Source organism: Rhincodon typus, chromosome 8, assembly GCF_021869965.1.
Source record: "Rhincodon typus isolate 14 chromosome 8, sRhiTyp1.1, whole genome shotgun sequence".
Classification (NCBI taxonomy): Eukaryota; Metazoa; Chordata; class Chondrichthyes; order Orectolobiformes; family Rhincodontidae; genus Rhincodon; species Rhincodon typus.
In genome coordinates this window covers 76,415,751-76,429,080 of record NC_063339.1, presented here as the reverse complement: position 1 = coordinate 76,429,080, position 13,330 = coordinate 76,415,751, and the positions used below count along the sequence as shown (strand labels likewise).

At 39.4% G+C, this 13,330-nt stretch overlaps 1 protein-coding gene across 1 annotated transcript in view; it reads left to right on the top strand.

Annotated features, from left to right (window-relative positions):
* The window catches only part of dnajc17 (DnaJ (Hsp40) homolog, subfamily C, member 17), a 49,828-nt gene that overhangs the window by 28,037 nt on the left and 8,461 nt on the right, over window positions 1-13,330 (top strand). The window contains exons 4-7 of the mRNA XM_048600466.1: window positions 643-730; window positions 2,685-2,761; window positions 11,558-11,654; window positions 12,324-12,373. Of these exons, the coding sequence (XP_048456423.1) occupies window positions 643-730; window positions 2,685-2,761; window positions 11,558-11,654; window positions 12,324-12,373 (312 nt within the window). The remainder of the gene's footprint in view (window positions 1-642; window positions 731-2,684; window positions 2,762-11,557; window positions 11,655-12,323; window positions 12,374-13,330) is intronic.

Below are 13,330 nucleotides of genomic sequence, written 5' to 3'. Positions count from 1 at the left end.
TATTTCAGAACCCCCTTCCCCTTCCCCATTTCTGAAGAATGGTCTAGACCCGAAACATCAGCTTTCCTGCTCCTCTGATGCTGCTTGGCCTGCTCTGTTCATCCAGCTCTACAACTGGATAGGCTGTAACATCTTTCACTGGAGCATAATAGGTTTAGAGACGACCTTATAGAAGTTTATAAAATAATGAGGGGTTAAAGGTAGGGTCAGTGGTAGTTGTTTTTACTCTAGGGTGGAGGATTTGAAGACTGAGAGGCACATTTTTAAGGTAAGAGGAGAGAGATTTAAAAAAGACATGAAGGGCAAATTCTTTTACACAGAGGGTGGTTCATGTGTGGAATGAACTTCCTGAGGAAGTGGTAAATATGAGTACAATTACAACTTTTAAAAGAGATTTGAATAAATACATGAATAGGAAAGTTTTGGAGGTATATGGGCCAGGCACAGGCAGATGGGACTAGTTCAGTTTGGGATTAGGTTCACCATGGACTGGTTGGACTGAAGGGTCTGTTTCTGTGCTGTATGACTCTGACTCAATGTGATATGAATGGCCTATTATCAAGGGCAAACCATCCAAGCTCACATCTCTTGTAGGTATCTGTGATAGGCAAATTAACTCTCTCAATTTTCTTCCTCTTCAAGGCAGCCTACGATAAAATCAGAAAAGCGAAAAAGCAGGCAGCGGAGAGGAACCAAAAACTCGACAGCAAGAGAAAGAAAGTAAAGCTTGGTATGTGAAATGGTAAAAAGCAATGCAAGTACATTGAAGTGGCAGATGAAGCACCGGGGTTTGAACTATTACAGCATTGGATAGTCCAGGATGTGCTGTCTTTCGCCTGAATAACATCTGTGTAGCATCAAAGCGCTTGTGAAGAGACTCTCTAAACAGATTTAAAGCTGGCTTGAAGTTTTTCTTTGGTTGACCTTGGAGCCCTTGACAGAGCAGAGCAGAAGGGACATACCTTTATGTTATCAGTCTAAGTGCTACCCATTTCTGAAATTAGATGCATAAAGTGGGCAAGGGTTCCCTTGAAACTCATAATGATGTACCTCACAATCACAATTGCAACCAATCAACACTTTCAAAAAGAATGGTCCTTGTTGTATGATCAATGAATAGATGGTAATTGCACTAAAGTTTGAAATACGTTGTAGTAGCAGGGAAAAAAAAAGTCAAAGAATATGTTGCTTCCATCAGAGCATCAAAACTCATAATATATTCTCAGGATAATTTTCAGTCCTCTTGCCCTTTTCCCTATAGTCTATAGTGAATGTACTGTGCCACCTGTAATGGCCTTCCTTCATTGTCTGTCTGGTTGAAAGATGTTGATTGATGTGAGCTGGAATTTGTGTTGTTTCCCCTATTTTTCATTCTCCAATCAAGGATTGTTTTTTTGAATTGAGGGTCATTGCCTTTACAGAGATTTAAAGGGTTTTACTTCAACAGCAGCTGAAAAGTTTGTTTTCCTCGTTGCAGACCATAAACCGCGGGAGAAATTTCAGGCAGCCACTCATGTTCCATTAACCCCATTGTGAATGACTTTTGTAACCATCAACAAAATACTATTGAGTGACAATTTAAGATGAGGGGACACATATCAGCTGCCCAAGGTCTGATTATTATTGTGGGACAATCATAAAACATGTTGAAGCTAAACTGATCCTTGACCTGTACTGATACGATCTGGATTTGGTTCGTCAATTCATTCACATGTTGATTTTGAATTTCAGCTGTATTAAGTGTTGCCAGACTCCTCCACACAAATTAAATGGTTAATCATTTGGCACCCCTCTTTGTACTTTCTTTCTGTGTGGCAAACCATTTCACTGACTGACTGCCACTTGTAGCTTCCTGATGCCAGGGCTAACACACTATATTTGAATTTGAAACAGACAAAAAACTCATGAAAGTTTCCTCTGAGTGTTACTAGTAAGAATTCAGTCTGAAATACTTTTGGATTCAGTGTATCAGCTAAAAGCCTCTGCTCATTCAATTTTGGAAGCAATCTTGTTCAAAGGTCACAGGACTCATGGACCATATTTGCACCATGGAGGCAGTAGGCTTGAGTGGGAATATGCCCAAATCGGCCGATCCAGCTCCATGGAATTGAACATGCACACTTTTTTCACTCTATCAAGTTGGGCCGTCTGCCTCTGGAGAAAATTTGGAGGTGACCGTACCTTGGTGAATGCCTCAAACTCCTCCATGTCACCTTATGTACCATGCCACCTTCATGCCATCCAATGCAGCTGTGCCACCTCCAGAGATACTCACACGGTTTCGACCAGGACAGACGTCTGGAACCACATGGAAATAAAAAAAGAATGCTGGCAACATTTTTAAATATCTCTGTAATCGACCTTACTCCGTGAAAATCAACACGTGGTGCAGAGGTAGAAAATGGTATTGAAAGAGAAGCTTCTCTAAGGTTGGGTAAAGCATTACCCATTATTTAGTTGTGCCCACTTGACCATGTTTAATGCTAACAATAAGCAGTGTCAATGAATATGTTCCTTTATATGGAACAAACATATTTTACCTCCAGAACTACAAAGCATCAACTGAAATCTGTAAAACAGTTTGAAACTCAGCATGCGGAACATGCAAAAGTTTCCCACTTATTGGTATTGATAGGCTATTATGTCTGAACTTAATTACAGGTAAAACTGTTGTTCAATTTTAGACTTGGAGGCTCGTGAAAGAGAAGCCCAGCTCAATGAAGAAGAGGAAATTAAGATTGCAAAGAATTTAGATGAAGTGGTAAGTGCAAGATCAGTTCAGAGCTCTGTAAGATATTAAATTCAGGTGAATTAACATTCTGCCAAAGGTCAAGTTCACACAGAAAAGTAACCATTTTATTGAGGTACTTAAATGCTGCCATCCAGTGAAATCATATGACAGTATAAGCACAGCAGATCCATGACAAAAAGCAGATAACATTTGGTTCACTGATGCTAATTCCTCATTTAACATCTTTTAAGCAGGATGTTGCCGGGTATGGAAGGTTTAAGTTATAAAGAAAGGCTTAGATAGGCTGGGACTTCTTTCACTGAAGTGTAGCAGGTTGAGAGGCAACCTTATAAAAGTTTATAAAATAATGAGGGGTATAGATGAAGTTAATGGTAGTTGTCTTTTCCCTAGGATGTGTGATTTCAAGACTAGGGGGCACATTTTTAAGGTGAGAGGAGAGAGATTTTAAAAAAAGGACATGAGGGGAAAATGCTATACACAGAGGGTGGTTTGCATGTGGAATGAACTTCCTGAGGAAGTGGTGGATGTGGGTACAATTACAACATCTAAAAGATATTTGGATAAGTACATGAATAGGAAAAGCTTGGAGGGATATGGGCGAGGAGCAGGCAGGTGGGGCTAGTTTAGTTTGGGATTACTTTCAGCATGGACTGATTGGACTGAAGGGTCTGTTTCTCTGCTGTATAACTCTGCGACTCTATGTAAATATTAAAAGAGTAGTCACAAGGAAAGGTTTGTCCTATTAAAGATCAAAAGCAAAATGTCCAAAATAAACATCATGTTGGACAGCAAGCATGGGAAAGCTCCTAAATGTGTGCTTAGCATCTGGTGGCCCAGAGAAGAGAATGCTACCGATATCATATTAAAGGAATGGGATTTAAAACAGATGATGAGATGCATTAGCAGTGCTGAAAATAGTAAAATCATTTGGTCAGGACAGGATCCATTGTACTTTGGGGAAATTGTGGGTGCAAATTGTGAGCCTCAAAATCACCTTAGTGCCAGAATACTAGGATTACAGATGTTACACCCATGTCCAAGAAAAGTGGAGCGTGCTATATCCGGCAACTACAGGTCAAATGTTGCTGGTGACGGTAAAGTTAATTGCTAGTTGGAAATTTATAGTCTTGTAAATGAAAGCCAACAAGGGATTTATGAAACTAAATTATTTTTGACTAATTTGATTGAGTGCTTGGATGAAATAACAGTAAATATTGATGATGGTAGTCTGGTTGAGGTGAGTAGATGTTCAAAAGGTATTCAAAGACATACTACGTAACAGACTTGTTGGGTAAATTGAAACCCCATGGGATGAACTGGTCATTGCCTGGATGGACATTTGAAATAATCAATTATGGTAAAACTACTAGAAATGATTATATAGATTAAATATTTTGTCAAAAGTAAAATTACTTCACACTAAACAGTGCAAGTAGAACAAGGGGACATCAAGTCAGCCAAAGACAAATATAAGGCTGGGATCCGATACCTCCCATTCACATAAAATGATCAATACGTGGAATAGACTCCCAGAAATAGACATAAAAATCTTTGGAATCAGTCATGAAAATGATACATACTACCCTGGAGGACGGAGAACAATAGGTTCTCTGAATGGATGAACTAATACTCATACTATCTTGTAAAGAGTTTGTCTGAAATGGCTATGATTTTTACCAGTCAATAAATTACATTGTCGAACCCTCATCCTGCCCAGTTTTCTTCCAATGTGGGGTTTTATGTGCTACACAGGCCATCTCTATGGAACCATGAGCAAAACATCTGAGTTAGCAGACAAGCCGGAACTGGCTAAACAAGACTATTCCTTCTCATTTCCAGTCCATCCTAGATTGAAAAGCAGCCTTTTTCCTTCTGATGGACAGTTTAACATGTAGGGCATGCTGAAGTTCCAGACAACAAGGTCTACATTGTACAAGTCAATACATTGCCTTACATATGTTGCTAATACAAAGTGTTACTATGCTTACACAAAGTAGGTAACTAAGTGTGTATCGCACACCGTATGGTCTGGATGTCCCCAAGCACATTGCAATCAATAATGCGGTTTTAAAGTGTTTTTCTGTGGACTACCAGTTGCGGCCAATTTAAATACAGTGAAATGTCCATAAAACAAAGGTGAAGTGGTACATTTGAGGCTGCTGGTGGGGGCTGTTCTTCTTTAAATGGTGCCCGGTGATCTTTTCCACTTACCTGAATACAGTTTCAGTTCAATAGCCAATCCAAGAAGTAACATCTTGAACACTGCTGAATTGCCTTTGTAGACTGTGTATCACATCAGTTTTGAAACTACAGCCTTCTGACTTGGAGACAGCAAGTAATGGCTGAGATTTGGCTTGGGTTCCCCATGATTGGATGCCGAAAACAAACTAGAGAAGAATCAGGAACTGACATTTTAAAAAATCAAACGTTGTGGAAGGACTATTTGATGGTCAAAAATCAATGGTCAATTTGTACCAAAGGCTGTTTATTTTTCTTTTAATGAAGGTAGGTGGTGTGCAGTGAGGATGTTATGTTGAGTTATTAACAGTAGGAATGTGGAGATGAGATGGTAGGAGATAGAGTCATTAGTTCAGCCTCCCAGAAAGCATCCAACTGGATCCAGTGAACCTAGTGCTGCCATCAAGTCAAATTGGAGCCTTTCATAAATGCAAACGTATTACGCAGTGTAAACTCTAATTACAGGTCAGGCAATGCATGTAACATATATAGGAAGGTTGTAACGAGTAAAATATGTTGCTGGAACACTATGTCAAATGTTCATTTTTGTTTAAAATAATAACTAACTTCAGGCTGTTCTCCCATTGTGTAACCCCAAATTGGATGTGTTGATGCCAAAAAGTAAATTAGCAGATGCTAGTGAGTTGGATTTGAAGCGCAATGGGGAGAAATGATGATGTGCTTGTGCAAAAATTAGTAAATGACTTTCATTCTTGAGTAAATTTGGTTCTGGGGGATAAAAAATATTGCAAGTTCTCTCAATTAATCTTGGGTGCTGCAGGGTATGCTTGAGTCCAAGTGTACACAGCCAAGGTATCTCTTTCTGGAGATACAAAGCAGATTTGGTGCTCATGACACGGCTATGAAACCTGATAGACCTGCATTTAGTCATGGTAATCAGGAATAACCCGTATCCATGGAATTTTCTGTATTAGTGCTATTGCAGCTCGTCTTTCACCTCTTTATAGCTGTCAACATGTTCAATCCAATCATCCTGTCCAATCAATACACTCCATTTTATTTTTATTTCTGTGGGGCAGTTTTTGCTTAGTTCCACACTTAATAAAAATGACAATTTAGAAACAGGCCATTGAGCCTGACCAGGCCATGTTGGTACTTGTACTCCATAAGGATAGTTATTCTGATCCTATGTACCTGCTTTGTTTCTGTTAATCTATATTCTCCTCTCTTTAAATTATCAAATTCGGCTATTCTTAAATGTCTCACCTATTTAGTTGTTCTGTCACTTCACAAGTCTCCCAGGAAACAGTCTTTAGCTTCTTTTTTACCTTGTGTACACACTGTTCTTTAACAATACCATTTGAACTCACATATATGTTGGTTACTTGCACTTCCACCACTGCATCACTCTTGTAACCCACTCACTCTCTCTGCATTATCGGGTTGTATCCAGTTTTACATGCTAGTCACTATGAAGATTACATCTGTTGTCTTAATACCCAATTTACAAACACTGCTTGGTCACTATTGACTCAACCCCTCCGTAGTCACGATCTCTGGCTGTGCCTAACAATACCCAAGCTGAGCTTCTGACCTCCTCATCTCTCAATTACAAAAAATTGCTCGTCTCTATCTCCTCAATTCCATGCAGTACAGACCATGTACTATTGAATACCTGATTTATGCCTTTGTCACCTCAAGGCTCAATTACTCCAAAGCAATCCATTCACATTTTTCACATTTCCCATCAGATGCAATGGATTAAACAAACCCTATCCAGCACAATGTCTTCCTGCTCATCACACCGACATTAGTTCTCTTCCAGTCTATACATTATAGATTTTAATTTCTCACCCATTTGTTCTTTTCAGATCCCTTCACAGACTCGCTCATCACTTTATAATGGCTTCTAGCTCTACAACTCCCACTGCATCAAACTGTTTCTCTGCCTTCAAACATTTACACTGCTATTATTAGCTGTGCCTTCAGCCACCTAAATTACAATCTGTGAATTTCTTCTTAAATCTCTCTGCCTCTTTCTCCTGATTTCCCTTGTTTGCTTCAAGTGCCTTGTTTCTCCTCATGTCTCTGTGAAACACCTTAATGGTGCTTTTTGAGGGCAAGTTGTTGCAAAATATCTCTGACACATCAACTTCCAGAATTGCTGTCTGATAAAATAATAATTTTGTATCTTGGATTTATTTTTAGTTATTCAGGATTTAAGCTACTATCTGCTGCTTCACTAAGTTACAAGTTGGAAGATCGCCATTTCGACTATAGGAAACAAAATAGTATAATTCTCTTGGCTAAGTGAACAGGACATGTAGGATAAAAGATAAAAGTGTTGATGCAAACATATTGAAAGGTCGAAATGTAATCTCTGTTTGCTTTAATGGTTTTGAATTAATTGCTGGTGTTGATAGCTCTGTGATTGCTCAGCTGTTGGTGAACTGTGATTTTTTTTTTTTAGTATTGGTTTCACTGCCAGTAACAGCATTTTTGCTTTAACTAGCTCTTTGAGTTGACTGGCAGCTTGAGACTGATCATTAATCACGTGAGGAAAAGTCCAGTCGACATTCCAAGAGCACACTTGTAGTCTTCAGTCTGGTACTCAGATAGCCTCTGTGTATAGCCGTGGCTTAAGTACATTTTGCAGATATTTTAGCTCATAGGGGATTAAGTTTGCTTCTGAGCTGTAATGAACTCATGAAGGCAAGCAGGATTGGGAAAAAGCACAGATTTTAACAACTTAAATCTGCTCAATTATTGAATGTCCTGTTCTTTTTCAGAATATGGCTATATTTTAATGTTTATAAATTGTAGCCAAGCTGTGAATGCAAGAAAACACAAATTGTAAAAAGTGGAGAAAAAAGTGCAACATCAGTTTATCAAGGAAGAGAATTGGAAAACTGAGAAGTTATGTTAAACTGCTACAGAACCTTGCTTAAAGCACAGATAGAATGAAGTGGACAGTTCAGTTCTCCATATTTTAAAGAGAGTATAGTCACTGTATATTGTGCAAAAATATTTCCAGAGAATAATAATATCTGGAAAGGATGAGCAGTCTATGGCTGAATTCTCCAAAAAAGAGAAAACTCGGGTGACAATCTTACAGAGGTCTTATAATGTGCCCATATAATCTGCTACCTTTGTCATTCTGGCTGGTAGTGGTTGTGGTGTCTAAGGAGCCTTGATTAATTTTTACTGTGCATCTTGTGGGTGGTACACACTGCTGCTACTGAGCATCAGTGGCAGAAGGCGTGAATGTTTGTGGATGTGATGCTGAGAAAATGTTTCCAGTTGTGAAGGAGTTCAATCAAAGAGAGTCAATAAGGAATTCAGAAGATAGTTATTCATTCAGAAAGAGCTTAGAATGTGGAGTCTGCTTCTACAATGAATAGATAGGTGAGCTGATTTAACTGGATATGTTTAATGGGAAGCTGGATAAAATGTTAGGGAAGAAAGGAATAGCAGCCTTTCCTGAAGGAGTGTAATGAAGTAGCTGGGAGGAAGCCTCATGTACAGCTGGCCCTTAAATTCAATGAAGCATTGTATACGGTCTCTAAAATGTGGTATCAGGGAGTGCTACGCTGTCAAGAGATACAACTCTTCAGGTGATCTGTTGGACCAACCTGTTCAGTTCAGAATTCAATATTCCTTTTGCATTGTTTAAAGAAGGGTAGTGAATGTTCCCTTTGTGCTAACCAATATTCTGTTTTTACCCAGGCATTTTGCTTTTTTTGGTGTTATAAGTTATTTCCTAATTGCAATTTGAGAAGGAAAGAAAATGAAGTAGGTCAGGGGACCCAGTCTCAAACTTTGCAATTGTCCCACAGGATTTTTTTCAGCTTGTTTGGATGAGAGTGAGGGTTGTAGGCTGGATGAGGTAACTGGCCCTTTTTACTGTAGAAAAGAAGTAGTGTACTACTTAAATGGAGAATCACTGCAGAATTCTGAGTTGCAGACGAATCAAGATGTTCCAGAAAACGAAGTTAATCCCCAGGTAGAAATCCTAACTAAGAAGGCCAATGGAATGCTATCCTTTATTATGAGAGGAATTTAACATAAAAGTAAGGAATTATGCTTCAGTTACACAGGGCATTGATGAGACTGCATCTTGGATACTGTGTGCAGTTTTGGTCTCCTTATTTAAGGAAGAATGTGAATATATTAGGGGCAGTTCTGAGGAGGATCATGAGATTGATACTTGGATTGAGTGTTTTGCCTAGGTTGTTCAGGATGGTCTTGTTTTTACTAGCGTGTCATTGAGTAAGGGCTGACATTTATGAGATCCTTAACCGTCTTGATGAGTTGGACGTGGAAATGACGTTTGCTCCTTTAGGTGAGGCAGAACCACTGGACAGTGATTTAAAATTAGGAGTCAGCCTTTTAGGACAGAGATGAGGGATTTTTTTTTTCTCTTGAAGAATTGTGACTTTGGAATCCTCTGCTTCAGAAGGCATTGGATTAAGGGTCTTTGAATACTTTTAAGGCAGAGTAGATGACTTCTTGTGGTGCAAGTGAATTGAAGGTTGTCCAAGTTGGATGGGAACATGGAATTCGGAGCACAAACAGATCAGCAATGATTGTATTGAATGGTTGAGGAGACTGAAGGGCTGAAAGTTCGTACATCTCCTAATTCATGTGTTCATAAATGACTTTCGCTATGATGTCTATTCATTGCTGATGTATAACCTTAAATAAAAGAACATTGTGTATTGGTGTATATGTAGTTTGGTCCTTTTGTTTTATTTCCTCAATAAAGTGATCAGAAGTTGATCTCAAGGCTTTGATTCCTCAAACTTTGATGTCTGAAGTCTGTTTTGAACGAAGCTACTTGTTAATGGATTAGCTTGACAATAATACTACTGAGACAATAAATCAAAGAGCTTTGCTCATTGCTTTTACACAGTGTAGCAGTTACTCAGAAATGCTTGGAACTGAGAATGCACTTGTATTTGTAAGGTGCAGGTAATTCTCATGTCCTTGAGAAAAGAGGGAGGTGAAATTGTCCTCTAGACTGATATGTTACTTATAGGTTACTCTGTCCCTTTGTTCTATTACATACCTTTCTCAGCATCTGGGTTTGATTTGCATGTTATAATTTAAACACTGATAAAAGTCATATCTCCTTCAAGAGTAGAGGCATGTAAGGGCTGCATATGTTTTTATTTGAAAACTGGAAATTAGGTGCTGCTGTGTTTTTATAGAATCAACCAGTTGTTTTCTTTATTGTTTATTACTTGTTGATGAAAGCTGGTGAGACTATTTTTCCCCATTCTATATAATGGCCAAATCAGGCAAATTGGTGATCTTAGTGATTAAATTCATCATTTATACATTTGTGATGATTCATGGAATTGAGGGTTTAATTTTTAGAGTACCATTCCAATCAAGGTTGTGATATGCCCTAGTCTTGAAACAAACCAAAAAGCTTTGATTTGGTGTCTCCTTTAGCAGTGTTTATTACGGAGATGTGAGCTGTCTAATTTCTGTTATCCCTCATTAAAGCGCTTTTTGTCACAGTGCCGAGACACTCTTAGAAGTGCTCCAATACTGTACATTCAACTGTTATTGAACCCAATTTTGGCTGAGGATTCGATATTGCAAAGTTAAGGTTAAACTGCTGGGGCATGTCAAATGACCAAAGCATCTTAGGAAGCACTTCAAATGGGGTGTGACAAGGTTTCACTGTGTTCCATGGAGAGAGCGGTGGGGAGTTTAAAGTCCCTCTTCCTTTCTGCAGCTTAGTCACAACTTTTGTAATTGGCCTCAGCATCTATTAGCTAAGAACTGAAAGCAGCCAGCATTGCTGTTCCTGTTTGTTCCCTCTGCTGGGATAACAGAAGATGTAGCTGCTGAGTGAAGACAGAATCAGTATCATTTGTGATGCCCCTATGGATGAAATGCTTACTGACATTCATATACAAAGACTTACATTTTGTTTTCCAGCAGTTGGCTTCTATAGAACTATCTGTTAGAAAATTAGAGTTTTCTTCTAAGGAAGAGAAGAAGAAATTTAAAAGTGCCAGAAGCAATTTAATATAGTTTTATATGAAAATGGAACAGCAGTCTTACATTTGCTTTAATTTACTTCTTTTGCCAGGCATGAACTTTGTCTCAATCTTTTGTTTTTCATAGAATCATAGAATCCCTGCAGTCTGGAATCAGGCCATTTGGTCTGTCGTGTTTACTCCAACCCTCTGAACAGCATCCCACCCACACCCACTCCTCTACCCTATCCTTGTAACACTGCATTTCCCATGGCTAACTGACCTAGTCTGCATATCCGTGAACACTATGGGCAATTTAGCAAGGCCAATCTACCTAACCTGCACATCTTTGCACTGTGGGAGGAAATCTGAGCACCTGAGGAAACCTATGCAGACGCTGGGTGAATGTGCAAACTCCACACAGACAGTCACTTGAGGATAAAATTGAACCCAGGTCCCTGCTGCTATGAGGTAGCAGTGCTAACCACTGAGCCACCATGCTGCCTTGACTGTGTCTATTGCTTCTTCATTAATTTTATTGAATAATTCCTGAACAGCGATTCTCCATGTATTTGTTCACCAACCAACAGAAGACCCTTTTGTCCTCTTGCAGATTGCCAGGCTAAGGGAAGAAGGCTCCAGACATTTAGAGGAACAGCAGAGGCTCGTCAGAGAACAAATATTGCTGGAGAGAGAGCAGAGACTGCGAGGTAAAATTGTGTTTGTTTATCAGTATTGTTATCTCGTTTCTTCTTTTTTTCAGTCACCCTCCCATATTCTTTGCCTATGTGGATCATGATCTCATGGGTGAGGCTGATCCTTTGCTAAATTTTGAATCTTATGGTTTAGTCTGCAGACTAGCTATCCTGTTAATTGTAGAGTCATATAGCACAGAGACAGACCCTTCGGTCCAACCTGTCCATGCTGACCGTAATCCCAAACTAAACTAGTCCAGCCTGCCTGCACTTGGCCCATATCCCTCCAAACAGTTCTTATTCATGTACTTACCAAAATGTCTTTTAAACAGTTGTAACTGCACCCGCATCCGCCACTTCCTCTGAAAGTTCATTCCAAGTACCACTCTGTGTAAAAAAAAGTTGCCCGTCATGTCCTTTTTAAATCTTTCTTCTCTTACTTTAAAAACATGCCCCCTAGACTTGAAGATACTAGTCTCTCCTTTGTCCCGAGTCCCTGCATTTACTCGTCTGTTGCTCCGGTTCCCAACCCCCTGCCAGACTTTGTCCTGATGAAGAATTGGTCACTTATTTGGATTAAGCTGTCACTGTGCAGTGAAAGATCGGGTAATGTTAGCATGGCGTCTGCTTATGTACTTGTTATTTTTGAGTGGATCTCATTATTTTCATTTTGATGTCCCCTAGGATCTGATGTCCGAACAGATTCTGTAAACAGCTCAACCCCTAAACTGAAAGTAAGTATTTCTAATAGCTAGCTGTCACCATGATTTGTGTTAATGTCTGCAGAATGCAACTTGTATTGTGGGCCTTGCTTTTGGAATATATGGAGAATAGTGAATACAGGCAACTGGGAATGCAAACGGATGGCCTGAGAAGTGTCCTAATTTGCATATTTTAAGTCACAGTTGCTCTCCCTTTGTGCACTGGGTCTAAATTTATTTACAAGTTTTCCTGGTTTTCTTTTAATTTTGTGCTGTTTTAATTCTGCACCGTAGATACAGACACTTATTGAGACAAGATTCCAAGGAGATCAGCCTCCTGTACCTCAACAAGGCCTAATTCTTCTTGCATTGAGTGATGGTAGGCCGTCCCTCACTTACATCACAGCTAATCTTGGACCTGTCACTATCCTGGGTCTGGCTATCTGTGATGGATATGAAGATCCCTGGCTGATTTTTAGAAAATTTTCTCACTCATTGAGGCCAATAGTAATGTTTCAGTTTGTCCCTGGGACTGTTGACTTTTCACGCTATGGGACCAGCTTTGTTCATGGAGTAAATTTCAGTGACGGTGCAATTGAATGATTGCCCTTCTGGGGTCCTTGGTTCCTCACTACATATGAAAGAAGATATCTTGGAAATTGGCTAGATTGATGTACCACAGATGACATACCTGTCAGTTCCTTTTGAGTACAGTTTTGCATTGTAACTGTGAAGCATTGCTGATTTCAGCCAGGAGTAGTAGATGGAGTATTGAATGCAGGCAAGATGCTGCCTGTTCAAGTGTGGTGAAGATTTAGAGTCAGCCATTGTGTGTATGTACTGAAAGGATAGTAGGCTGGTGTGTAACATTAAAAAGTTACTATGTTGATCTGAGATAACACGGTGTAGAGCTGGATGAACACAGCAGGCCAAGCAGCATCAGAGGAGCAGGAAAGCTGACGTTTCGGGTCGAGACCCTTCTTCAGAAAT